This window comes from Pelodiscus sinensis, chromosome 5, assembly GCF_049634645.1.
Source record: "Pelodiscus sinensis isolate JC-2024 chromosome 5, ASM4963464v1, whole genome shotgun sequence".
In the NCBI taxonomy this organism is placed as follows: Eukaryota; Metazoa; Chordata; order Testudines; family Trionychidae; genus Pelodiscus; species Pelodiscus sinensis.
The window spans coordinates 25,183,762-25,210,336 of record NC_134715.1 but is presented as its reverse complement, the minus strand read 5'-3'; the positions used below and the strand labels follow the sequence as shown (position 1 = coordinate 25,210,336).

The 26,575-nt window shown below is 42.6% G+C and overlaps 1 protein-coding gene across 1 annotated transcript; it reads right to left on the bottom strand.

The window, feature by feature from the left end:
* Positions 1 to 4,508: 4,508 nt before the first annotated feature.
* Positions 4,509 to 24,404, bottom strand: CISD2 (CDGSH iron sulfur domain 2). The gene is made up of 3 exons (XM_075929673.1): positions 24,238 to 24,404; positions 6,609 to 6,823; positions 4,509 to 4,900 (listed from the first exon to the last, which is right to left on the bottom strand). Exons 1-3 carry the CDS (start codon positions 24,338 to 24,340, stop codon positions 4,811 to 4,813), a joined length of 408 nt encoding a protein of 135 aa, XP_075785788.1. The 5' UTR covers positions 24,341 to 24,404; the 3' UTR covers positions 4,509 to 4,810.
* Between the last annotated feature and the right edge of the window lie 2,171 nt (positions 24,405 to 26,575).

The window sequence follows — 26,575 nt, the reverse complement described above, 5'->3', positions numbered from 1 at the left end:
GCTGCTGCAAAACTGTCACGAAGTCAGTCGTGGTCAGCTGTGCAGGAACATGTGTCTAGGGCCTTGTGGCATCCCCCAATAGCGTAAAATGAAGTGAAAGGACATAAAATAAGGAACATAGCTCATATTCTAAGTCTGTGCTTTCCTTCTGACTCCTGAACAGCTGGACTCATGGTAACTAATGCTCCCAATCAGCAAATCACTTAAACACGTTTATTTTAGCCAGTGGAAGTTTAGAATGTGCTGACGTGCTCTTGTGAATAGAATTGGCCTCAAGGACAGAACTAAAACAACAGCTTTTACCACTAGAGGGATTAATGAAATGGTCCCAATAATAGCTTAAAATCTTTTCATTATTTCTACAGGTTATTTATAACAATGTCATTATGTGGTATCAAAGATTTATTGATGTCACTGGGGATATTTGTGTAACTCATTATTACTCTACCACTCATACGGCAGGCAATCTTAGGTCAGTACAGCCGCTCCCCGAGTTGCGAACGGTCGGATTACAACCGTTCACACTTATGACCAAAGCTCCCATGGAGCGGTCATAAAGGCAGTCTCCGAGTTACGAACGCGACCCACGCTTATGAACAGCGCAGTCGCATGTAACTCAATGGGGTCCAAGTAACAAACGGATTGAGTTACGGCCAAGTGTTTGGTCTGTAAGTCGGGGAGAGGCTGTAAAGCTTTTGATGGCATGCCATACCATTTTGTGTTATGTGCAAATAAAATGAATGCACAATTAAAATATATCATGGAGCTTTATTATGCACATGTACTATATGAAAGTGTTTAAAGCAACATATGCAGGTGAAATTATAGAAGTTAATAAGAAAAGCCTAAAACTGATGTTTTACAGCATTATGTGCTCTTAATATTGTGCAGTGGGTGATATGTGTTTAGGACTTCCTTGGGACAGAATTAGGAAAACAGTAATCAGCTATATGAAATACTGGAATTTATGAAGCTCTAACATGGAGGTATCAATAAAAGGAATTACTTTTTTTGGTCTGGTTAATAGCTTTTGGGGGCAAATAATTTAAACGGGTTATGATGCATAAAATTTATCACTTCTAAAGTTTAATATTTTTGCAAAAGCAGCAAGTCATTTTTATAATCTTTGTATTTTGTTCTTAAATATTCAAAGATATGTACTATGCTACTACATTAATGTTTAGAATTAAGTATTTTGATAGTAAAACTATTAATTTTATTATAAGGATTCTTTTATTTAGTCTGAGGCATCTAAGCTCAGTAAAAGAGAACACAAACATTCAAATAGAATGACTAATAATGGACAGTACTAATCACCTAATATTTTAGCAGGAAAAAAGGTGGCTTTTACTAACTTTGCAGTAAGGTTTGATTTGATCCTCATCCTGCTCCCATTGACTTCAGGGGCCAAGATCAGTTCCCAGGTGAAGCTAACTTGGATGTTGTTTATATGTATAGGGGTGTGTGTATACAAGAAACCTGGGCATATCAGTTAATCCAGTCAACTACATGCATTTCCCCCTCCCCTTGCTGGCCCTGTAGGGAGTTTGCCTCTGGATTTGCCTGCTCCTTCCCACTCCGTAGGCAACAGCACAGAAGGTGAGGCGGGCGGGCGGGGGGGGGGAGGGCGCAGGCAGAGCGAATAACTGCAGGGAACCAGCTCAGTACGGCTGCCACCCTGCAGTAGTGCAGGGTACCAGAGGCTTGCTAGGAGTGCACTGGCTGCTGGACCTTCCTCCGGGGCCATAGAATAGTCATGTAACTGCTAAAATTGATGTGGTTACAGTACATGACTATTCAATTACATGCTATGTAACATCCCTACTATAGCTATACCTTATTTAATTTATATAACTGATTTTTGTAGTTACTCATGTTAAAATAAGAGCATCCCAGTATCATGCTTGGGGACACAAACTGTCAAAGGTTTAGGAAAGAATTTTCCTCCAACCCCCATCTGCCCATACTCAGCATTTTAACTAGGTACTTCATGGTCTGCATTGCCCGCAGCTGAAGAATCCAGTACTGGTGGCAGAAAGAGGCAGGATCAAATACAGACATAGGTACCTCTAGGCACATGATATGGCAACTCTAATAGTCCTAATTGATAAAATATCTTGAAGAAACAGGACAAAGCTGGAGTTGTAGGGATTTAGCAGCAACAAGCTACACCTTTTCTGCTTTTTAATGGTTGGCTGTGCTACTGCTGTCCGCTTCAATACAGACTTCCTCTGTATTGCTCATGCATTCGATACTATCAGGCTTCCTGTTGTATTGGTACACTTCCATATTTCAGCCTCCAGGTGGTGGTAGGATGAAATGAAACCCCTCTTAACTTGATACCCTAACATGAAATCATTCCTGGTTTTGGGTTTTCAATAGTGAAGCTTTCACACTTCTACTGTCTGACTATCTTCAACTATTGTGAACTTATTTTAAGATTTGTAGTTGGCTACACATTTGTAGTACCAAAATGACATTTGGCTGCAAGCATGTATATTTGTGATTTGAAGTCTCTTCTCTAACCTTAACAAACTTGATCCAAAACCCACTGAAGCATTTCCATTGATTGAGTGGGATTTGAACCATGGTCAGATGAGAACTCTAACTTAACCACTCTCTTGTGTTTATGCATGACAATTTATGGATTTGTCACATTTCATTGGATCTTAACTTTACTTTGCTGAATTACAATGGCAACAGAAGTAGCTAGGAAAGGAATCAGAAAAATAAACTTTCACAGGCACTGTTCCAGCTGAAATAAAGCTTCACGTCAGCTTCACGTCAGGGTTGTGTAACTGAATAGTTATGTAACCCCACGAAATCTTACACAACTATTCAATAGTCCCCAGGGGTGGGGCTGGCAGCCAGTCTGCTACCTGCCCGACTCCTGGGGAGGCCCCGCCATCTTGTGCTGCTGTCTTTCAGAAGCTGCATGGGGGGGGGTAGCAGCCCCTGTCAGCAGGGGTCCAAACTCCCCACAGAAACTGCTGTGCAGAGCAGCCTCTGACCACAAAGAGCTTGGACCTCCTCCCCACTTCGACAGCTTTGTGGCAGCCTCTCCTGCCCACCTCCACCCCACTCTGCTGTACGGGCAGCAGAGCAAGGCAGGGATGAGGGGAATGGCACCATGGAGCTGGGGAGAACCAGCTTTCAAGCCTCCTCCACCCAGCACCAGCTACTGCCTGCCCTCTTGAGCTGCCTCTAGGAGAAAAGGTGGGTCCGGAAGCCTGCATGAAAACTGGCTTGCCATGCATATTGACTCCAGCCTGCCCCCTAACACTCTGTGCTGCTGCCTCTATCAGTTAGGGAGGGAGTGAGGAGTGCATGTAGTCGATAAGATTACTTGATAGGCCTAGGCTTATTGGTTAATCGTTTAGTTGACTACATGTTGACATCCCAACTTCATGCTTCTGGAAACAGCAAAGGGGCTTATCAAATACTTCTGCCATTTTCTATTTAAAGAAAAATGAAGAGAAGTCGCTTTTTGTGCAAAACAGACCCATCAACACTGCTTATTTTTACACAAAAACATCTTGCGCAAGAAGTACTGGCAGAGAATATGCAAATGAGTGAAATGCTAATGAGCACTTCATTAGCATACTCTGCTGGCAAAAGCCTGCAGTGTAGACAGAGCCATAGTGTCCAACCAGTTCTGAAGGAATAACCACACTCAACTGGCCAACTAGCCACATGTGGCTAGCATGTTGAACACAATGGATTAAAACCTTACAGTAGGTCTGTACTCCAGTTCCATTACATGGTTTGGCAGACCAAGTATGTGAACACCATAATGTGCTGACATTTTATAAACACTCTCATAAAATGCCATATATTCTACAACCAGGCCCTTTTAGCATCTCAGACTAAATCTAGGAATGCAACATCTGTTACAGATAGGGCCTCAGTTCACATCAGAGACACTGGAAAATATTCTACCATTAAAGAAAGAAGCTGTAATGTAGATAGGTTGCTGTCTGAATACACAATTTCTTGGTACTGTTTTGAAGACAGCATTGGCAGTCAGTAGGCTGCCTGAACTCGAGCATCGTTATTAGCACTGGTTCAGCTAAACTAGTGTTAATGGTGCAAAAATTCCCATTATAAATAGGGCCTTCAGGTCTTTCTGTATGGAATTCAGATTGGGGCAATGTCATATTATTTTTTTCTTTTGGTTTTGAATAATTGACCTGTAGTGCCTTTCACTGAAGGATCAAAGCTTTTTGGCAAGCAGTGTGGGCTAGGTAAGAATTATTTATTGAAAACTAACTGATGAAACTGGCATGGGGAGATTGACTTATTGTGGGTGTCCGTGTGGTGCAGTAGTCAAGACAGGAATAAAGATATCACGTAATGAAATTTTGGTCTGCCCCTGGAACTGGGATTTTCATATTAGGTAGAAGTGTCTTGAGGGTAAGAATTATCTGCAAGATAATTACATCTTTCTTTGTATCCATGTGGAATAGAATCTCAGATAATAATAAAAGCAATGGAAAAGTACACATCTGGCCCTTTAAGAATAGTACAATTTATTACATTGCTTTCATCCTAAAAAAGTTAAATTGTGAAACTGAGTGGTCATTTTGTTCAGGTAAAAAAGCATATGTACAGTTTTACACAAAACATGATTCTTCAGAACAAAGTATCACAACATAGACCTACCTTTTAGCACTTGTCTGTAAGTATAGGTTAACCAAAATAATCTATAGCAACCATTAGACTAAAAATGCCACAACGTACATAAAACATTGTGTCCTGCAATTACAAGTATATAAATGACTTAGTCATGATTTAATGGACTAGAGATTCGCTATACTTCTTTCTTCTTCAGTATTAGTGGACCCACATTATCGCCTGTCAACTCATTGTGTTTGTTGTGAGAGCCATCGCAGACCGGGAACTGGAAAAAAGATAAGTGATTAGTGTATTTACTGTACAGGTTTTGTGGTAAAAGCATTGCAAGCAACTAAAACAGGTGGTGGTTGCTTGCATAGAGGATAATCCATATAGTTGGAGTGAGATCCAGGATCCCCAAGTCGTCTTCCTTCCCCTCCCAGCAACTCAAAGCCTATAGCTCAAAGATGCTCATACTATAATTTAACAAAATGCAACACACCCCTTACATGACAGCTGTTGCCACTTCTTCCCTAAAGCTTCAGGATAGGTGACGAGACTCAGCTGCAGATTTGATTCTAAAAAGTAAGTAGCAGGCAGAGAAGGCAGGGATAAAGGATTGTTTATTTAATAAGTGAAAAGGCCTTTCACTTCCAACCAATTCACAAGCTAGCTCTCAATATTAAAGTCTGGGCAGCTTTAGACTAGATAACTTTTTTTCTGCACAGAAGTATATAGCCACATTTAAATGCGTCAAAAAAGAGCATGTTGCATCAGAGTGGAGCTAAAGAGTATTTTACAAGGAAAAGATTTAAGTTTCTGGCTTCTTCTGCTATTGTTTTTTTCCAACATCATAACAATCCCCATCTTTCTTCAGGTATATGGCACTAGTCAATCAGAAGCTTATTGCTGCTAAGAAATTAAACTCCATACAGCAGCATAAAGCATTGACAATACCTGCTCCTACCTACAAAATATTAAAAAAAACCCTTCTCTAAGAAAACCGACCAAAGGAAGAACAGTCAAATCCAGAGGCACCCAATGTACTTCAAGGTTTTTTTCTACAGCTGGTCAAACAGTTTAATGAAACCCTTCCTCTCCCTGCCCCCATTGGAAAAGCTGTTTCATCAAAAACATTTTTATAAAATAACTAGGGGGCTGTGCCTCCTGCTTGCTACACTCACCAATCCCTCTCTCTCTGAGGGTAGGTGTCTGGCCAGAGGGGAGGGAACTGGAGCAGACTGTGGGTAGGTGTGTGGCTGGGGGGAAGGAGCATATGCAGGTTGGGAGTGTGGGGTCACGGTGGAAAGGGTGAGTGAAAGGGCTGAGGGCGCAGGGAGGGGAGGGTTGGCTGGGGCCGCAGGCAGCCCTAGCACTCCACATGGGCCCTAGGGAGGGCCAAGTTGGTTGTGGGTGGGCTTGGCTCCTGTGGATGGAGAGTGCTGTGATGACATCACTGTCGTCCCGCATAAAATGTTTAGAGAGATCTATTTTAAATCATTTCATTAGGAAGGCTTCATCGGTCCAGGATGAAATACGATCAAAGTGAGAAAAATCTACTCCAGAACAGAATAGTGGCAAAAGCTTTCACTTGGCCTATGAGTCCCAAATTACAGTTAAAAAAAAAAAAAAAAGATCTTGTTCAGAGGTGGAACACATTTCTGAACAGACATGAACTTCAAAATGGTACTGTTTTCTCACTCACCCTGCTGTTCTCTAGGAGTTAAACAAAATATTTAAAATGGAAAGGCAAAATTTACTTTAGTTTTCACCTAACTAAAGAATGGCCACTCCACTTACTGTGGACAGAACAGACAGTCATGTGTCTTGCAGGTTTCTACTCTTTCCTGCAGATGTGGGTTGAAAGTGAAGAAAAGAGAGTTGACGATCTCTTAGAGAACCCATGCATTTGTTGAGCCTCAGGGTGGAAGTAATGTGCCAATTCACGGAAAGCAAAACTAGCAATAAATTAACTACATAGCCTTAGACCTTACCGTCTTAGAACGCCAACACCTGCAGTAAGCTGCTTTAGCGAGGCACAGATCTTCAATGTTTATTTCATTTACTACTTTGGGATTTTCCTTCTGGATCTTGAGGTTAATCAAACTATCCTTCTGCTGTTTCTTCTTGGGGAGGAACGGACGAAGAGCCAAGTATCCTAGTAGTGCCAGGACACCCAGGAAAGGCAATAACCGCAGCCATTCTGAAACTAAACAAAATAAACACTTGATTTATATAGAGCATCAGGTTCGTGAACTGGTTTCAGCATCAGTTACTCAAATGGTACTGTAACAGCTCTTCCTATTTTAATTTAGAGTAAGTGGGGCATCGAGGCTAACAGATGGAGTGGACTAGTGAAGTGAAGAGAGATTTTGGGGGGGTTGAGAGGGGGAGGGGAAGAATACATAAGCTTTAGAGACCAAACAAGAGTAAAATCCTGGTGCCACTGAAGTCTAGAACAAAACTCCCATTGATCTCAGTGGGGCTAAGTTTTCACCCCTGAAGTCTAAGGCTGATGCAGTAGACCAAGGGGAGTCAGTGAAGAGATCCAAACCACAATTCATATTAAATAAAGCTTCCCTAGTGCTTTATTTGCTTGCTGAAATCAGCCTGGGATTATTTTCTAGCAAATGTAAAAGGAACTATTAACATCATGTTTTGTGTTTGTTAGAAAATGGCCAGACCTAATTTGAGTGAGCATTCTTAGGTATCATCTTCTCAGTGTGAAACCTATTTTGGATCTCTCCACGGAGTTGTCTTCTCCACTGCATCAAGCAACTTCTATATACATGAGCATGTGTATGCAAAGGTTGCTTAAGATTTCCTATCACCTTATGTTTCCAATTCCTTAAAATGTCAGCAAGTTTTAATCATTGGGACTGAAGTTATGTCTCATGTCCGCTTCAGGTTGAAATCTTAAAAGGAGAGGGGAAAAAAGCAGCAGAAATGGTGCAACTATTTTCAAGAAGGAAGTTAGTGGGAGAGAAAAAAAATAATCATTTTGCTAATCTTAATTTCTCTAAGAGCTCTACTGTCTTAAAAGTGGAGCAGGATATTACCATTTGACACAGGGAGGCTCTTGAAATCAGACAAATATGATTTGAAGTTCCCATAAAACCCATCCAGCTCTTGCTAAGCAAACATAAGCCACAGAAAACTGCCACATGAGCACACATTGAAGAACTTGTTTTAAGGTGCCTCCTAAACTCTTGATATTCCATTTGCTCTGAGCATACTCTGAAGACCCACTTAACCTCCTACAAGTTTCAGAGAGGTAGCTCTATATCAAGAAAAACAAGAAGTCTGATGGAAACTGCTGGCCTGGAATTCATGTGCAAATTTGACACCCTGAAGGGAGGTCTGAGTAAACACAAGGAGTAGTGCTTGCATTACAGTAGGTAATTTCCCACTCAGGTACTCCCCTTCTCACCACTACTGAGATAAGCCACATCCATTCTGATTTAATTAACACTGATATCACAACTCTTCTATTTTTTTCCTGTCTTTTTTTTTCCTCTTCAGCATGTAGTTCCTGTATGTCCTAACAACAAATGGTCTGGTAGCACTTTACAGACTAACGAAACATGTAGATGGTATCATGAGCTTTCGTGGATATCATCTACGTGTTGCGTTAGTCTATAAACTGCTACCAGACCATTTGTTGTTTTTGCTGTAACAGACTAACTCGGCTACCCCCTGAAGACCCTAATAAATGTTAGTCTTTAAAGTGTCACCGAACTCCTTGTTGTGTTAACTTCTTACTTCATTCTAAAGCATCTATATATTAGGAATGTAAGGGAGCTGGCTTTAAAAGCCGGTTCCCCTGCAGCACAGTTTCTGCAGTGTGGGTGGCGGGCAGAGCTGTAGTGTCCCGGAGCTGGTGTGAGCCAGAACTGTTCAGACCCAGCTTGCACAAGCCCTGGGACACTGCAGGGCTGTATTTTAAAATGCATAGCTGGGGCAAGGTTAGCTCCTGGGGCTGGCACGGGCCAGGACTGCTGAGGCCCAGCTCCCCCCCCCCCCCCCCCAGGAGCTAACCCCAGTGTGGCTGTGCAGTTTAAATGTAGCAGAAGCTGGGCTGCTGAGCATCCAACTCCTATTACATTTAAATTGCAGAGCCACAGTGGGGGGTAATGACCACTCCCACATCGACTAATTCCATCAACTACCCAATTAGCTGATTAACTGCAATTTAACATCCTTGCTAAATATACACCCATTTTACTAGTACATACTAATCTTTACAAGACACATGCAGGAGCAGATCCTCAAGTGGGTAAACTGTCATTGCTCCACTGACTTCAATAGAACCTGCTAAGATTCTGCCCCACACACTCTGATGAAAAGAGGTATGAGGAAGCGGAACATTTTCTTGGTGGCTATTTGGAGTTACTTTAATCCTCAGAGGGAAGTACAAAAATTATTTATTTAAAAAACGTTTTAATAGGCTGATCTTGAAGCCCAAACTATTACAACACAAACTCCTTGTAAAAGATGACACACAACCCAAGTATCTTGCTGTTTGCATTTAAACCAAGTTCCTCTTTAAATGGGTGTAGGGCCAGTATGTAGCTAGATGTGTTCTACAGTTTGTGTCAAGATTAAAATAAGGAACATATAATATCAAACAGGATGATATTTTGTCTTAAGCTTTAAGTAACTCAAAATATGCAACAGGTTTTTTAAGTCAGTACAACAAAGTTGCATTTGTGGTAAACAGATTATCAAAAGAACACCTATTTTCTTAATTCAGAATGCCATTCCTCTTTTGAAATTAGTTCTATTTGGTAAAGTATGTAACAATTAAAGAGCTGTATGGTGACAGACTTATTCACGCTTCACTTATTCCATACCTACATTACCTGGGAAAATGATAATAAGCATTTAAAGAATCATGGCTTGTGGGAAAGAGGCACTTATACACTTCCAAAGGGAGAAGTACCCAACTTTAGTACAGAATTTTCACTAGAAGCACAATCTTTCTGCAACTCCAATGGCAAAAGTCATTCGTTTGCTTTCTCATAGAACTTGCATCAGCCCCCAACAACACTATATAGTAATTTCTATTACCTCTGATTCTTCTCATTGCCCCACACACCCAAAACTACCTTTAATTTGACAGGACTGAATTCTGAAGTAGTCTTTCATTTGTAAGAACACAGTAGTATTTTATGTGCTAGACAGCAGTTGCTGATAGTTTGTCTGTTCTGTCATTAGCATAAATGACAGCTATGTGAAGTCTTGAGCTCTTTCATTCTTCCATGGAAGTCTACAGAAGAAATGAGTGAATCTTTGTGTAAAATCCAAATCTGCATTAATATTTCAGTAGAGAAGTCTCTTCTTTCCAGTCAACTTGTCCAGAGCTAAACTGCATCAGAAGTCTAATCCTGCAAGGTGCTGAGTGTCCAGGTCTGACTAATTCTGGAGTTAGGTGCCCACAAAGGACTGGGCTTGGATATGTATGGCAAGAACTAATGATCTAGCCAGAGAAGCAAACCATTCAAGGTTTCCTGATTAAAGTAGTGGCACTTTGTGGACTCAGCCATTATTCCAGGTTATCCTGGAATAATCTCATTTATTCTTTCAGTTGTCAATAGCAGAAACAATGAAACCTGAAAATGTCTCAAGAACTCTCAGGAAGTAAGTGATCCTGTGTTTTGGTTTTCCAGGTAGGAATTATGCCTTAACCATGATGCATGCTGACACAGCATGTGTAAGACAATGCTGTATAGGAAGTGCTTTGTTCTAGTGGTTGTTTTAATACTTTAACAACTTCTGAAGGTACATTTAATGAGAATGAAAATGATGTAAGAAAAGATTCTCTATCCTTAATTTTTTTTCAACTCACATATTCAGTAGAACCACTAGCAGAGAAGGTGGGTCTCCTGGCCCACAACTCTAAGACCTACTCAGAGCTCCAAGACAGATAAGACTCTCACCTAGGTACATTACAGATTAAAGTAGGGTGCTTACAAAACACACATGATTAAAAACTAAACACAGATGGAGAGGACCCTCAAGATTTTTGAATGACTGGCATCTTAACATGGCACGGAGAACCTCACACTAAGCTCAAAGGCAAACCATTTAGCTGAACTGGTAGGCATGACTAAGGAACAAAGTCTCAGCCCATTTGGGTACAGACATACAGGCTAGGGCTATGTCTACAGTACAAGGTTTCTGCACAAGTAAATCGGCAGAATAGAGGGCCTTTGCCGATAAAGTTATTCCTCTCCCCATGAGGGATAATCCCTTTTTGCGCTACAGCTCTTGCGCAAAAAGGCAGGTGTGGATGCTCTGGAAGGGTTTTTGTGCAAGAAACCCCTATCAGGAAAAGCACAGGTGCTCTGATGGCCATTCTGTGATTGGCCATCAGAGCTTTCTTGCGCAAGAGCGTCCATGCAGTGTAGACACTCTCTTGTGCAAAAGCACATCGCTTTTGCAATGTGCCTTGAGGTCTGGATGCACTTTTGCACAAGTTTTTGCAGAGATCTCTTCCACAAAAGGCTTCCTGCACAAAAATCCACCAGTGTAGACGAAGCCTGTGAGTTTTGCTGCAAAAGCCAATGCAAATGAAGCACAAATTAGCATTTTTTGCGCTTCATTTGCATACCCTCTTTCGTTCCATTTTTGCGCTAGGGGTTTTTGCGCAAAAAACAGGCAGTGTGGCCATGGCCGTTTTGTGCAAAAACCCCTTTTTCTGCAAGATCCATATGCCTCTCCAGGATAGGCATAAGGATCTTGTGGGAAAAGGGGGGTTTGAGCAAAGTGGCCCCGGCCACACTGCCTGTTTTTGCATAAAAACGGAATGAAAAGATATGCAAATGAAGCGTGAGAAAATTCTAATCCACACTTCATTTGCATTGGCTCTTGCGGCAAAATTCATAGTGTAGCCATAGCCACAGAGAGGAGACCAATAACAACCAGGAATAGGAAGCACAGAGATATTATGTTGTATTCATTATATGTACAGGCAGTCCCCGGGTTACGTACAAGATAGGGACTGTAGGATTGTTCTTAAGTTGAATTTGTATGTAAGTCGGAACTGGTACATATTGTAGGGGAAACTCTAGCCAAACGTTTCTCCAGAGCTCAGTTTTATTCTCCCACACCTCACTTCCCTCAGTCCTTTATTCTCAAGCTGAGGTGTCTGCTGAGAAAAGCCGCTCTGCATCTCCCTGGTCTGCTGGGGGAGGGGAGGGGCGCTAGCTTCGCGTTTCCCTGGTCTGCTGGGGGGAAGCAGCTAGTGCGGGGTTGCCTCACCCTGTTTGTAAGTAGGGATCTGATGTAAGTCGGATCCATGTAACCCGGGGACTGCCTGTACTAGGTTAGCAATACATGAAGGCTGTGTCTACACTGGGCCACTTATTCCGGAAAATCAGCTGCTTTTCCAGAATAAGCTGCGAGCTGTCTACACTGGCCCCTTGAATTTCCGGAAAAGCACTGATGATCTACTGTAAGAAATCAGTTGCTTTTCCGGAAAAACTATGTTGCTCCCGCTCGGGCAAAAGTCCTTTTTCCGGAAAACTGTTCTGGAAAAGGGCCAGTGTAGACAGAACAGTAGTCTTTTCCGCAAAAAAGCCCTGATCGCGAAAATGACGATCAGGGCTTTTTTCTGGAAAAAAGGCTTTTCCGGAAAAGCATCCTGCCAATGTAGACGCTCTTTTTCCGGAAATACTTATAACGGAAAACTGTTCCGTTTTAAGCATTTCCGGAAATTCATGCCAGTGTAGACGTAGCCGAAAGGTTTTTAGCTTCATTAGCCAATGACTTCTGCAAGACAGTTACATGGGACCTGGAGGCATTCCAGAGAATCCCTTTAAAACAGCTTGGAAAAATGACATTACTGGTTTGTACAGAGACAGATTTCCATTTTTAAACAGGTTTCTAACCCCGATGTTTACAAAACATTTCAAATATGAGCTCATGCAGTAATATCTTTCTCAGCCTACAAAGTGTTAGAGCCTATGTAGATCCACAACTTTGAGCCAGATGCAACGAATTAACAAGATTCTGTTCCATTTCACTGATGCTATTCACAATTGTATGGACAACAAACAAAATCAGGCCAATTACACAGTGAAGATGCATGGCGAAAGCTGAGCAGTAAGAGTTGATCACTGCAGCTATTTATGAGGGTACCCAAAAATGGGAGGGTGGGAAGGAGGTAGAGCGTTTAAAAAAAAAAAAAGCCTCTTCTCAGTACTTCCACAGAACACTCTGGGGAAGTAAAGGAAGAAAAGACCAGAGTGTTGTCTTCCCTTCTACAATCAGAAATGGGTGAGTATTCAAACTTAAGCTTTTTTAGCCCAAGGCCAATCCAAAAAATGGAGTCCCTGGGGAGAGTCTAGAAATAACACTGACAGGAATCCAACTCTCTCAAGAAGTCAGGGCATATACCTCTTATCAGGGTGTTGCCCCCTCCCTATTTTTCCTCTAAACCTCTCGGAAGTAGATGCCCACTCCTTTTTCAACATTTTAAGTTCCCTAACTAAGACCTTTATTAGATGTGAATGGAAAGGGAACCCTGATGGTGACAGCCTAAATAAAGTGAATGGTCACACCATAAATTGAAGTTTACAGCCTCTGATATTCTGTTCTCTCTGTCTCATTTAGAGGGGGGAAAATCAGGTGGAAGGAATGAGTCAGCAAGAGTGGCTCTCTAATGCAAAGACTGGTGTTCACAGGGAAACTAAGCAGCAGAGGTAATTTTGCCTCTTTAAAATTACTTTATAATATTCTTTGCAAAAGCTAAATCATGAAGGTGCCTACTTACTATTCCAGTAATTATATTACTACTTTATTCTTACTAGCTACAGAGCAGCTCCTCAGTAAACTGAAATATTAAATGTGATGAACTATCTACCATTCAGTGTACAACTTCTGGCTCTATGCAAATTCAGAAGTTACTTCCTGAATTACATTCTCCTCAAAGTTAACTAGCTGGGTTCTCCCCCTCAGATGATTGTACTGCTTCCTGTTTTTACAGATCCAATCAATTAGTTCTTTTTCACACAAACATAAAAACCCGTCCCTCTAATTTCAGATTTCCACTAGATAACTCTACAAGTTATGTGGGACAGGGAGAACAGACAGCCCTGTCTATGTGGAATCACAGTTTAACTAATACATTAAGAAATCCCAAATCCCCCCAAACCCTGCTTCCTCCCCCCACCCCTCCCATCAAGCATGTCCGGTATTTTTTCTGATACTACCTGGTAACCCTACCGACTGCCTCGCGGCACACTGGTGTGCCGCAGAACACAGTTTAAGAAACACTGCTCTAGTGGGCTGCAGAGGCTACTTTTCAATGTGCCCCTGCCTTCTCTACTCCCTTAACCTTACTCCACACACTTTCACAGCAACTACAGAAACACGTATTCTGAACAGAGGTGGCTCCATAGGACTGACCTCTTCCTGTATGGCAGAGCTGGGGAAACTTTTTGCCTGGTGGCCACTGACCTACAGAAAAATGAGTCAGGGGCCACACAAGCAAGAAGCAAAAACACACCAAAAACTCCTCACTGATCTATCTCCCAAATGAGAAGGAAAAAAAAAAAAAAAACCCTCAGCTCACTTATAAGGGAACTAGGGTTCTGCGCCTGCTCCAGCCCATGGGTTCAGACTTGTCTATGTTAGAGGTCGATTGCTGCCCACCAATTCAGTGGGTAGTGAACACATGCCCTTACCTCATTCATGAGCACATCCCTTTGATGTACAGATAATGGTTACCTATATACAGGGCTCGACAAATTAGTCAATCTACTCACCCGGGGCGAGAAGATTTTAAGCTGGAACAGTGCCGCAGCGCAGTCTGCACATGCGTAGTGTGCCAAACCACACAGCTGGCGAGTGGGGCTCGCCGCCGCTTGTCAAGCCCTGCCGCCCGCCCGCCTCTCCCTCTCCCTATATATATAAAAATAAAAATAAAAATAAAAATAAAAATAAAAATAAAAATAAAAATGAGAGAGAGAGAGCGCCTCCACTGTCGCCCCGGTATACATCCATTCCCCACTAAAGTCACTGACATTTGTAGGAACTGATGTCGTGCGAAACACTCCCCCAACTTTCTTAAATGGAAGTCAGCTGCGAGAAAAATATTCCCCGCTTTAAGTTGTTTCACTATAAGTCCAAGTTTTTTGGAACATATCTTGGACTTATAGTGAGCACAGCCTGTAGTATATACTTATGCTGTTTTTTGTACTACCAGCATAAAAAGCATAATCATAAGAAAGTCCTGTACATTTTGGGATGACTGTTGTGAACAAACACATGAGAGAGGGGGGAAATGGGAAAGAGGCAGCCATAGCAAAATAGTAAGAGAGGTGAGACTTTTGAACACTAAGGGTGACAGCACTAGAAGATAAATGTCTGAAATCCAATGCCAAACTCTGCTCTTTTCCTCCCTGCTAACTCTTGATGCTTGTACTTAGGGCAAGCTGTGTTTCCGTATATTGCATTGATTTATACAGGTTGGACCTCTATAATCTGGACTTGCCTTGTCCAGCAACATCTGTGGTTCAGCATTCAAAGTACTCACGTGGAAAAGCCAGGGGCTCATGTTCAGCAACTCTTCTCCTGTCCTCCCAGAGCTTCCAGAGAGCCATTTGGAGTGTTCAAGCTCAGGGAAGGAGTGGACAATAGGGTAGGGCAGGTCTTGGAGGCAGAGGCAGGCTGGCTACATAGTCCCACAGTCTAGGGCCAAGAGCGCAGCCTGGCAGCCATGGACCCATAAGTGGTAGCCAGGGGCTGGGTGTGCAGCCCTGCAGCTGTGGGGCTCCACTACAGGGCTGCAGCCTGGCCCTAGCCATGGGGTTCTGCAGTTGCCCTCTCCCTTCCTTAGAGTGTTGTCTTCCCGCCCTCCCCCCCACCCATTGTGTTAATGCCAGCCTCTCTGCTGCTGCAAGAGCAAACCCCTGGAGCTGGTGGCACCAGAGTGACCCTGTTGCCACAAGCAGCCAGCATTTCACCATAATTGAGAGTGTCCATGACTAACATCAGATCTCAAAAAAAGGTTGTTTCTAGTGCAGAGGTCCAAGATTTTCATCGGCCTAAAATACAAAGCTGTATTTTAGATGCTGCTCTCCACCTTGTCTTCTCCCTCATTTTTCTGTGATAAGAGGAAAAAAGGCTCTGAATACCATGTAGCTTACTAAGCTTAGTAATGCAAAAGAAAAGTTTTAACAGCCAAATATTTTAGTGCACATCCTGTCTCTGGGGAAGGGTGACCAGATGTCCTGATTGTATAGAGAGTCACAATATTTGGGGCTCTCTTATAAAGGCACTTATTACTCCTCCAAATCCCAATTTTTCACACTTTTTATCTACTCTCTTCCTCTGGAGTTAGGCCTGCTTTTGCTTCGAACTACAAGGTTAACTGTCAAACAAATGTGTGGTGTGGTGTGCGTGTGTGTGGACAAAAATTACTGCAGGGGCAATAATTTGATTGGGAGGGCCACTCCAAGAATTTGGAAAGTGGATGAGGGCCACACTTTTCCATATTAATGGAGGAGGTGTGGGGTCTGAGATGGAGGTTGGGTGCAGAAGGAAGGTTGGGTGCAGAAGGGAGTTGTGAACTTGGGCACTGAACTGGGGTGCTGGGGGTTGGATTGTGACCTAGGGCAGGGAATTGGGGGTACAGGAGGGCATTCGGGGGTTTGGGTTGTGAGCTAGAGCAGGAGGAGACTGATTTGGGGCAGGGGATTGGGCTGATGGATCTGGGAGATGGTATGGGTACAGGAACGGAGCAGAGGATTTGGAGTGGAGGGAGGGCAGGTCGGGAGGGGGGGCATATAGTGTTGGGGAAAAGAGGGGCTAGGGTGCAAGCAGGGTCCTGAATCAGCCTCTGTGCCTGCCCTGCTCCAGCACAGGCTGCAGCCATATGCTCTGTGAACAACTTCAAGCCCCTTGTGCTTCTTTCACGGCTGCCTGTTATTGAAACAGGCAGCACCCATTGGCCAGTTTCTGGCCAGAAGTTGGCCAATGGGATTGTGCTCCGGGGGTTGGGGAGGGGGGGAGGGAGAGAAGTAGTAGCTCCTAAAGCTCACACACACACACACACACACCGCTCACCCAGTTTTTAAAGTGAAATTTCCTCAGCGGCATGCAGGTGGGGCAAGGCAAACAGGGAGCTTGCCTAGGGATCCCTGCAGCATCCTTGGGCTGGTCAGATTCAGCCCGTGAACTGTATTTTGCCCAGGTCTGCACTAGTGCCTACTAGTTACTGGAGCTAGCCACTTCCCATGCTCAGAATGGGATAAACCCTTCTAGGTGCTTACAACCTAAGGACAGACAGAAAAGTAGGCTAATTAAGGACAGGATAACAACGAGCACGATAATAAAATAGAGTAGCAAATGTCCTAGGAAATGCTTTTCTATTTAATAATCTTCGTACAAAATATGGCTGTATTAGTATACAGTAATCTTTTAATTCTTCATCAGTAACTGTTTGAATTACAGTTCCCACACATCCTGGATTGTAGAATTCTATGATTATGGTTTACCATTGGATTGTTAAGATGTATATCTTCCTAGTGTAGACAAGTCCTTTGTCTCCAACTGCAGCCCTTCGGAGGGAGGGTAAGGGGAATTCAACAGAAGACAAATTTTCAATAGTAACCATATATTTATTGCATACTTCAAGGAATTTTTTTTCTAAGAGCTAGGGAAACACTTTGAAAATGTCTTTTTAAATAGCTCTACTCAAAGAGCAGTGTTTGCTAAAAATTAAGTGAAAATTCTTACTGATTCCTCAGTTCAAGAGCAGAAATGCCGTTGGTACCACATACCCACTGATTTGGCTGTATTCTTGTTCTGTTACTTTTTGGAAGTAAACATGTCCCATCATTAAAGGATTCCATAAAGCAATGAAGCAGAGTGTACTGCTGTACAAATGTACTACTTCAAAACTGATTATTCAACATGCCCACATTACAGCTGCTGCTTGAATAACTTAAGGTTCCTGCCATTTGATCTGGGCAGGCAGCTCCTTTTGCCCACATGCAGTGGCACTGAAGTGAGAATGACTCTGCAATGGATCTGTCAGCAAACTGCAGTTATCTGACTAATCGTCTATTTGATACAATTTGTATCAACTACATGAATTAATTGATAAGAGGCCACTCTGCAGAGCTTCAGCGGGGGTAGCTCCTGGTACCGGCTGGAGCCAGGACTGAACAGTTATACTCATGTTTATGCTTATCAAGCAGTTGACTAGTCGCTAACATCCCTAATCAGAGCCATAGACTCTAAAAGTAGGTTAGGAAAACAAGTAAATAAGTTGTACAGTAAAAGCTCTGTTATCTGGCATTCAATTAACCACAGAGTATATTATCAAATCTCTAAGTTAATCAGTATTTCTGATATCTCTCAAATACAAATCTTCTACCTACCTAATAACTGGAACTAGTATATTGTCCAGCATGTTACACAATTGCATATTCTGCGCTCTTTTATGCAAGAGAGGCAGAAGGCAAGAAAGCTGAAATCAGGAATTTATTCAAAAAAGCAACTTCCAGGGTGTTTCATACGGTCATTATGGATTCATCCCAATCTTCTACACTTTTTTTTTTATTTACAATGATAATTGATGTTGATTATGACAACCCCAAGGCACTGCAAAAGGTTATAGGTTAATGCTGTAGACTACTGCATTCCCCGCCTCACCAGTACATTTTTTAGCAGGCTGGCCAGTGGCCCAGCTCAGTCCTGGGTCGCGCCTGGTCTGGGAGCTGAGTTCCTCCCCCCACAAACAGGGGCTGCTGCCATTCAGCACTGTTGCCTCTACATCAGAGGCAACAGCACAGAGCAACAGGCAGCCAGTCTGTGAGGGGAGATGTTTTTTAAACTGGCTCCCCTCGCGGACCAGCCTGTAACCCTGCGCTGCTGCCTCCCTGCTCCTCAGGAGTGAGGCCAGAGTGCACTGACAGTCGGCTCCACACCCGGGGACTATAGAATTAGTCGAGTAACCACTAAGAATTCATGAGGTTAACCGATTAATCAATTAACCAATATTTAACATCCCTAGGTAGAATTCTCCACTCCCATTAGAACTCTTTCAATGGCTTCAGATGGTGGCCATTTTTCATCCTTTCCAAACTCCCTCCTTTTACAGAGAAGCAAAAAAGCCAGTTTTGTCCTTCCCCTCCCCTTCTCTAGTAAGCAGGTACTGCAAATTGAACCATTACCATATTCAGTTAAAAAAATTATAGCAAATGAAATGGCTAAATAATACTTATTTGTAGAACTTTATGAAGTTTGACTTGTGGGAATTGAATTCACTAATCTTCTCCAGAAGGTATCATAGTACTGCCATAAACTGCTGAAGCCATCCTTCAAGCAGAGCTTATGTGGAGATGGAGAATAATGCAATTTCTGTTTAAATTACTGGTTTCACAAGAACTCTACACATACCATGAAAGGATAAATCACCAATGCTCTGCACTTTCATCACCAAATGTTACTACCTTGGCAAGGTGCTATGGTGAAATGCAAAGCATTGTCACTATTCCATATCTATAAAGCTCCTATGAATATAACTGCAAAATACAAAGCCAGTGTAAATCTTTGAAGAGTGATGGTGAGAGAGTAAACATCTTTAACCTACAAGACTAGCTGGTCTCCAGCTTTGGGGTCACAAACAATGTCATGCTATCAATCATGTGCTGTTGTCAACTGCTGCTGTGAAAAAAGGGCTGCTAGCCAAGAGAACATTATTTCAAGGAGGCTGCTCTTGAAAAAGGCTCAAGTCTGCTGTAACACAAACACTTCAACCTTGCACCCACAGATTCTTGGCTGTTTTTTCTCACTTTATTGCTATCAACATGATGCATGTTTACATCTTAGAGAAAAGACATTTAAGTTGAGAATGGACAACACCCTATTATCTCTGAATGCATTTTCTATCTGCAGCCATACTTACTCTGCTTGATTGTTTAAGTGTTCATTAAATCAGTAAGTACCAGAGTCAATGAATTTACAGGGCTTCTGGAATTTCAGCTACGAAATTGCTGAAGGATTTCGGTGACAATCACAAAGCAGTTTCCAGTCTAATCTCCTCCTCTTACCTATGTTCGTTACTTTCTGAAACATTCATCTTTGGGACTGATATATCACAAGATTGGTCCCTCCCCCAGGTGATAATTTATGTGAGTGAACAGGTCCCCATCCCTACCTCACTTTTTTTTTTTTTAATCTTTTCAAAAGAACTCATGACTAACGCTTGAACCTTCAAAGCTGGTATGCTAACTGGCCTTAATGTCCTGTAAGTCCTTTACTACATTTTTAAAAGCTTGAATTTAATAAGTAGCACTATGCTATCAGTTATGCATTTCAAGACAGATGTGGTGAGAATGAATATACCGGTATACTTATCTCCTCAGTTATAGAAATGTATGAGCTCAGCTAGCTAATTCTAGAAGAGACTTGGGCCATGTTTACATGAGCAATCTTATAGCAGCACAGCTGTCAATGCAACTGTGCCACTGTAAGATCACGCATGAAGTTGCTTATCTTGACAGGACAGAGCTCTTTCACTGATGTAATTCCAAAGACACAGCCTAAATTAAAAAAGTGTTTAAAAAGCTAGGAAATAGATCTTTAATTTAATTTTGATAATACAATATTAGTTGCAAGATCATGCAGTGAAGTCAGGAAATACCAAAAATTAAGGTTATAGGGCCTGATCCAACTCTTACTGAAGCTGGGGAGACTTTCCATTCAACTTTTGAGAGTTGAATCCAGCCCTTTCTTTAGGTACAGAATGATTACCAATGTCAAACTAGAGAAAACTCTTGAGGACAGAGAAGCATAGAGTTCAATAGGGTTTAACCTGGCAGGGACAGACATATTATGGGATGCTAAGTAAACACACAGCATAAACAAACTGGAAAATAATACTTCAGTCTGGTTGTAAATAAACTGTTCTTCAACACTCATGAACAGGTACATGTTAGGAATATAAAAGGTTACCAGGTTAGCATCAGCCTTACTGTCATGCTTACCTGGTAAATGGTGGCCTGGCCTGGCCTGAGAGGCCCCCTCCCCACCCCCGGCTCACAGCACATCAGTGTTAACTAGTTAAACATACCATTTTAACTGGTTAACTTTAACTGGGAATTTACATCCTGAGTACGTTTGTGGTGCAGTATGGACAAATGAGTCTGACGCTGCAACTTAAAAGGTCCTTTTACCCTGCCAGAGCAATGATTCTTGTATGTAATTTTTTTATGCTTCCAAACAAACCATGTTAGTTAAAACAATACAATACTCGTGGTCCTATCCACACTACCATTGAGTCAAGAAACCAGGCCAAGTAGTTCTAATAATGAGACACACACCCGAAAACTCACAATTCTGTTGGAAAAACATAACTGTAGTAGATGCAAAGATACCTACAAACTTAGGAGGGCAAAAATCTCTTCTCTTGTTCAGTTTGCTCCCTTTGTGTGATAGGGAAAATTACTAGAGTGCTGCCAATTTCCCTTATGTGATCAGTCAGGTTTTTCCCCCCCCCATGCTAAAGAATGCTTATCCAAAAGTAACATACCACTTAAAGGGGCTCTGACAGTTGTTTTTAACAAATAAGTATTTGTTACAAAGTTGTCTGAATTCAGCAACTGGACCTAGTTACAGCCAAGTCAGGGGATGTGGTTAACTGAACTACAGATGGAGCCTTAAAAACTTCCACTAATGAACATCAGGCTAACATGGTAAGGGGTAAATGAGAATCAGTCAAAATGTAAGGGGGGGGGGGGGGGAAGAGAGAGATCCATAGTGTAAATGAAAATATGGCACAAAGTCTGTTAGTAGATATTTCTAAAATAGGTTCAGTTTAACAATGTTTTGAAGAATCGTTTCCTGGTATTTATGGAGCAGATGAAAGTTTAAGCCTATTTAAGTTCAAAAAACATTTTTCCTCCAATGTGTGTGGCTTTTAAAAATAAGGTTAAAAGTGCTAGTCTTATATGTAACAATTACACAGTGGTTAACTGGTCCAGGCTGAGCTGAGATTTACAATTTGAATTGAGGAAGAGTAATAACATTTCAGAGTGTGGTTACAGGCAGAAAAGACCTGTAAAACAACTTCACCTTCTTACGCAAACATTTGCTCCCTGAAGGTTTTCAAGTCACGACTCATGATAAAACTTGCTTTCTGTCCTATTAGTTGGGCAGAGACCATGCAGCCACAGAGAAGCAAGTTGGAGTCTATTCTGCCATAGGCATCAGATTTATTAGCCTCTTTCAGACTGCAAAATCTTGTTTCTGGAAGTGATATCAGAGGCATAAAGAACACAGCTTCATACGGGGAAGAGACTGTAGCATGGTACTGGCAGTCAAGAGTAATTCTTAAAACTTGTAGGAACAACACATGCCACAGCTGGGCAGTAATATTTTGCCAGAGTAAACATGTTATCCCCCAGCAGTTATGTTATTTCAGCCACAGGCATGCTTTTTTGTCTGCTACTGTGAAGCTTGCAAAGCAGAAGCTCAATCATCCCTTTAGGCCTAGATAAACTATGGCATACAGGGGCCACCTTTCAGCCACCATCAGAAGGGGCACAGAGATAAGCAATTCTGCAGCCAGTTATGTTAATTGGCTCACTTCCTCCTTCCCATTATCTATTGGGGGAAAGAAAGGGGAGCTCCAGGTGAAAGGAAGGGGAGGGAAAATCAATGGGATGGGGAGAATGCAAAGGAAGTAGTGCTAGCAAGTGATTTAAAAATTTAATTGTGATAACTGGTGCTGTTAAAACAACAGAATACCACTTAAATATTTTGGATGTTTTCTACCTTTCAAAATACTTTTATTTCAATTGCAATATAGAATTATAGTATACAGTGTTCATTTTATATTTGATTACGAGTATGTGCACTGTAAAAAATAAATCGTACTTTTCGATTCCCACATTAAATACTGTAGTGCAACCTCTTTATCATGCAAGCTGAATTTATAAATTGTACAAGAAAGAAAAAAAGCATTCAAAATAAAACAAGGTAAAACTTTAGAGTCCACTCGCTCCTATTTTTGTTCATTCACATAAACATGTTAGTTTACATTTACAGCAAATAACTTTGCTCATTTTTTTACAAAGTCACCTGAAAGTGAAAACAGGGTGTCTGCATGACATTGGCAATTGCCTGCAATTGCCAAATATTTACATGACAGATGTGCTAAAGATTTGTATGTCCCTTCACACTTCAACCACCATTCCAGAGGATGTGCATCCATGCTGCTAACAGCTGCTGCTTGATAATGATCCAAAGCAGTGTGGGCCACCACATGTTCATTTTTATCATCTGAGCCTGATGCCACCAGCAGAAGGTTGATTTTCTTTTTTGGTGATTAAGGTTCTGTAGTTTCCACATGAAGTGTAGCTCTCTCAAGACTTCTTAAAGCATTTTCTACACCTTGTTCCTCAGACTTTGGAAGGCACTTCAGATTCTTAAACCTTGGATCAAGTGCTGTAGCTAACTTTAGAAATTTCACATTGGTACCTACCTTCTTTGTGTTTTGCCATATCTGTAGTAAGTGTTCTTAAAATGAACATCCCAAGACTATAACATGAAATATGACAAAATTTGGGTAAAACAGAGCAGGAGACATACTACTTCCTTGAAGAGTTAAGTCACAAATGTAATTAATGACTTTTTTGAACAAGCATCATCAGCATGGAAGTATTCCCTCTTGTATGGTGGCCCAAGCAAAAACGGTAAACAAATATTTAGCCTATATGGCACATAAGTACCTTGTGAAGCTTCTATAAAAAGTACCAGGGGAATTCCTGTTATCACTTTCAGGTGCCATTGTAAATAAAAAGCCAGCAACTTTATCTCCTGCAAATATATATATATATATATATATATATATATATATATAAAAATCTATTAGTGATTGGAACAAAAAGTAGGACCATATGGACTTGTAAGCTCTCAAGTTGTATATTGTTTTGTGTGAATGAAGTAATGTAAAAATCTACATTTGTAAGTTGCACTTATACAATAGACACTGTACTACAAAACTTGAGGCAAATTTAAGAATATTACGTTTATCATTTTTACATTTCAAAACACTTTGTATTCTGTGTTTTGGATGCTTTTTCTACATTTTCAGAATACGTCCAAAATATTTAACAAATTGCAACTGTGATTAAAACTTAGTTTAACTATTAATTTTAATGGTGATTAACTAAAAAACTTATTATTGTGAGTCAACAGCCCTAAAAGGAATCAATGGGCTGAGGGGAGATCAGGGAAGGTGGGAGGTTATTAGGGGAAGGTTGAGGACTTGAGGAAAAATGGAACAGAGCTGGGAGGAAAGCAGGGAGAGCTGGGGGAGGGGGGACAGGGTGAGGACTAGGCTAGGATGCTGGGGGAGGAAGGACTGAAGTGTGGGGAGCAGGAACAAAACGGGGCGCTGGGGGGAGGAAGGAGGTCAGGGAAGGGCCAGGCCTAGGATGGGGCGCTGGGGTGGAGGGATGAGACGGGGGGAAAGGCAGGACCAGGAGGGGTGGGCAGGGACGGGGAGGAGAGGGGAGGGGCAGGGCCAGGCTGGACACGGCGGGGCAAGGCGGGCAGGCCAGGCGGGATACTGCGGCACCAGCAGAGGGGCGCAGCCCGCGGTACCTGTGAGCCGGACGAAGCCGCTGATACTCTCCGGCAGGGGCAGGCGCTTGAGGTAGGCAGGCAGCTGCACTTTGATGATGCGAGCCAAGCTCTCCAGCAGCATGGCGATCGGAGGGGGAGGGGCGCTACTCGGCGGCCTCCCCGCCCGTTGCCTCGTCACGTGCTGGAGGTGGGATTTCTGCTACGGAGCATGTGCGGGCCTCCGGTCAGCGCGCTTGCGCACTGGGCAAGTGACGTAATTCTCTTGGTCTTAGCACTCTGGGGATGGAGCTGCTGTGCGTGTTTCTCTCGGGGGAGCTCCGGATGGTAATGGCCGGGAGCCAGGTGGCGAAACGTTCGCAGCGAGTGAGCTGCGGGCGAAGCTCAGCCTGCTCCACAGAGGGCCGCGGGTCCGGGGGACAGAAATGCCACCCCCATTTCCCCAATGGCAGCAGTGGAGTGATTGGGGGGAGGGGGGACAACTAAACCCTGGTCTGTACGGTAAAGGATATAGATTCCATTAGCAACCTGTGGCTCAAATCCGAAATGAGGTAGAAGGAAGGAGGCAAGGAAAGTTAGTAACATTTTTTTATAAAATTACCAAACGGGGGAAAGTAAATACAGGGTGAAGGGCAGTGATAAGAGTAATATGCAAACATAAGTACATCTACACTGGCAGCTTCTTGTGGAAGAATGGTTGTTCTTCCACAAAACCTTGCCAGCTGTACTGCACCAGCGTTGTTCTAGAAGTAAATTTACAGTATAGCGTTATAAAATGGCTTCTTCTGGAAGAGATAGTCCTCTCCCCACCAGGAATAAGCCCTCTTGCGCAAGAGCTCTTCCAGAGAAGGGCAGTGTAGACAGGCAACATGAATTTCTTGCGCAAGAAGCCCCTATGGCTAAAATGGCCATCAGAGCTTTCTTATGGAAGAGAGCAGCTACACTGCCATGGATGCTCTTGTGCAAAAGCACATGCCAGTGTAGATGCTCTCTTGTGGAAGTTTTTTTGCACAAGAACTCTTCTTCCGCAAAAGAGTTCTTGTGCAAGAAGATGTCAGAGTAGATGTAGCCAAGGAGAAACGGAATCAAGACAAACCTGCCATTACCTTGATCTCACTGCTTGTGTGCAGTCTTCAACCCTTTGTTTTTCATTAGTGTCCTCTAGGCTTCACTATAGGATCAGTGTGAGTAAATTCTTCATATTCTAATGCCATATGGCATGGAGTAGGACATCTTCATAAAGGCCAAGAGCTTTGCTGTGATAAATACCCCTGGGAGAACTAGGGTGTACTCTTCTTTACCAGCATGCGCGTCAGGATGCCTCTTCCTATTTAACAGGAAATCTCCTTTCACTATCTCCTAACTCTCTTACTGTAAACACACAGGCTACGTCTACACTGGCCCCTTTTCCGGAAGGGGCATGTAAATTTCACTAGTCGTCGTAGGGAAATCCGCGGGGGATTTAAATATCCCCCGCAGCATTTAAATAAAAATGTCCGCCGCTTTTTTCCGGTTTTTAAAAAAGCGGTTTTTGAAGTAGGAATAAGACCCTCCGGAAAAGGGCACTTTTTCCGGAGGATCGGGGCCAGTCTAGATGCTCTTTTCCGGCTTTTTTAAAAGCCGGAAAAAAGCGGCGGACATTTTTATTTAAATGCCGCGGGGGATATTTAAATCCCCCGCGGATTTCCCTACGACGACTAGTGAAATTTACATGCCCCTTCCGGAAAAGGGGCCAGTGTAGACGTAGCCACACTGGCTGGCTGTGTCTACACTGGCATGAATTTCCAGAACTGCTTAAAACGGAATACTATTCCGTTTTCAGTTTTTCCGGAAAAGGAGCGTCTACATTGGCAGGCTGCTTTTCCAGAAAAGCCCTTTTTCTGGAAAAGCGTCTGTGGCCAATGTAGACGCGCTTTTCCGGAAAAGAACCCCGATCGCCATTTTTGCGATCGGGGCTTTTTTCCGGAAAAGACTACTGGGCTGTCTACACTGGCCCTTTTCCGGAACAGTGTTCCGGAATAAGGACTTATGCCCGAGTGGAAGCAGAATAGTTTTTCCAGAATAGCGGCTGATTTTGTACAGTAGAGCGTCATTGCTTTTCCGGAAATTCAAGGGCCAGTGTAGACAGCTCGCAGCTTATTCCGGAAAAGCAGCTGATTTTCCGGAATAAGTGGCCCAGTGTAGACACAGCTGCTGTGTCTAGACTGGCCGCTTGAATTTCCGCAAGAACACTGACTTCCTACTGTCTGAAATCAGTGCTTCTTGCGGAAATACTATGCTGCTCCCGTTCGGGCAAAAGTCCTTTTGCGCAAAAGGGCCAGTGCAGACAGCTCAGATTTGTTTTGCGCAAAAAAGCCCT

What these genes read in the sequence shown, in the direction of transcription:
- CISD2 (XM_075929673.1), bottom strand. Translation starts at nt 24,340, where the DNA reads ATGCTGCTGGAGAGCTTGGCTCGCATCATCAAAGTGCAGCTGCCTGCC. An exon ending in CGGCTTCGTCCGGCTCACAG is followed by an intron (nt 6,824 to 24,237) that starts GTACCGCGGGCT and finishes TATTTTGTTTAG; the next exon opens with TTTCAGAATGGCTGCGGTTA. An exon ending in GGTGTTGGCGTTCTAAGACG is followed by an intron (nt 4,901 to 6,608) that starts GTAAGGTCTAAG and finishes TCTTTTTTCCAG; the next exon opens with TTCCCGGTCTGCGATGGCTC.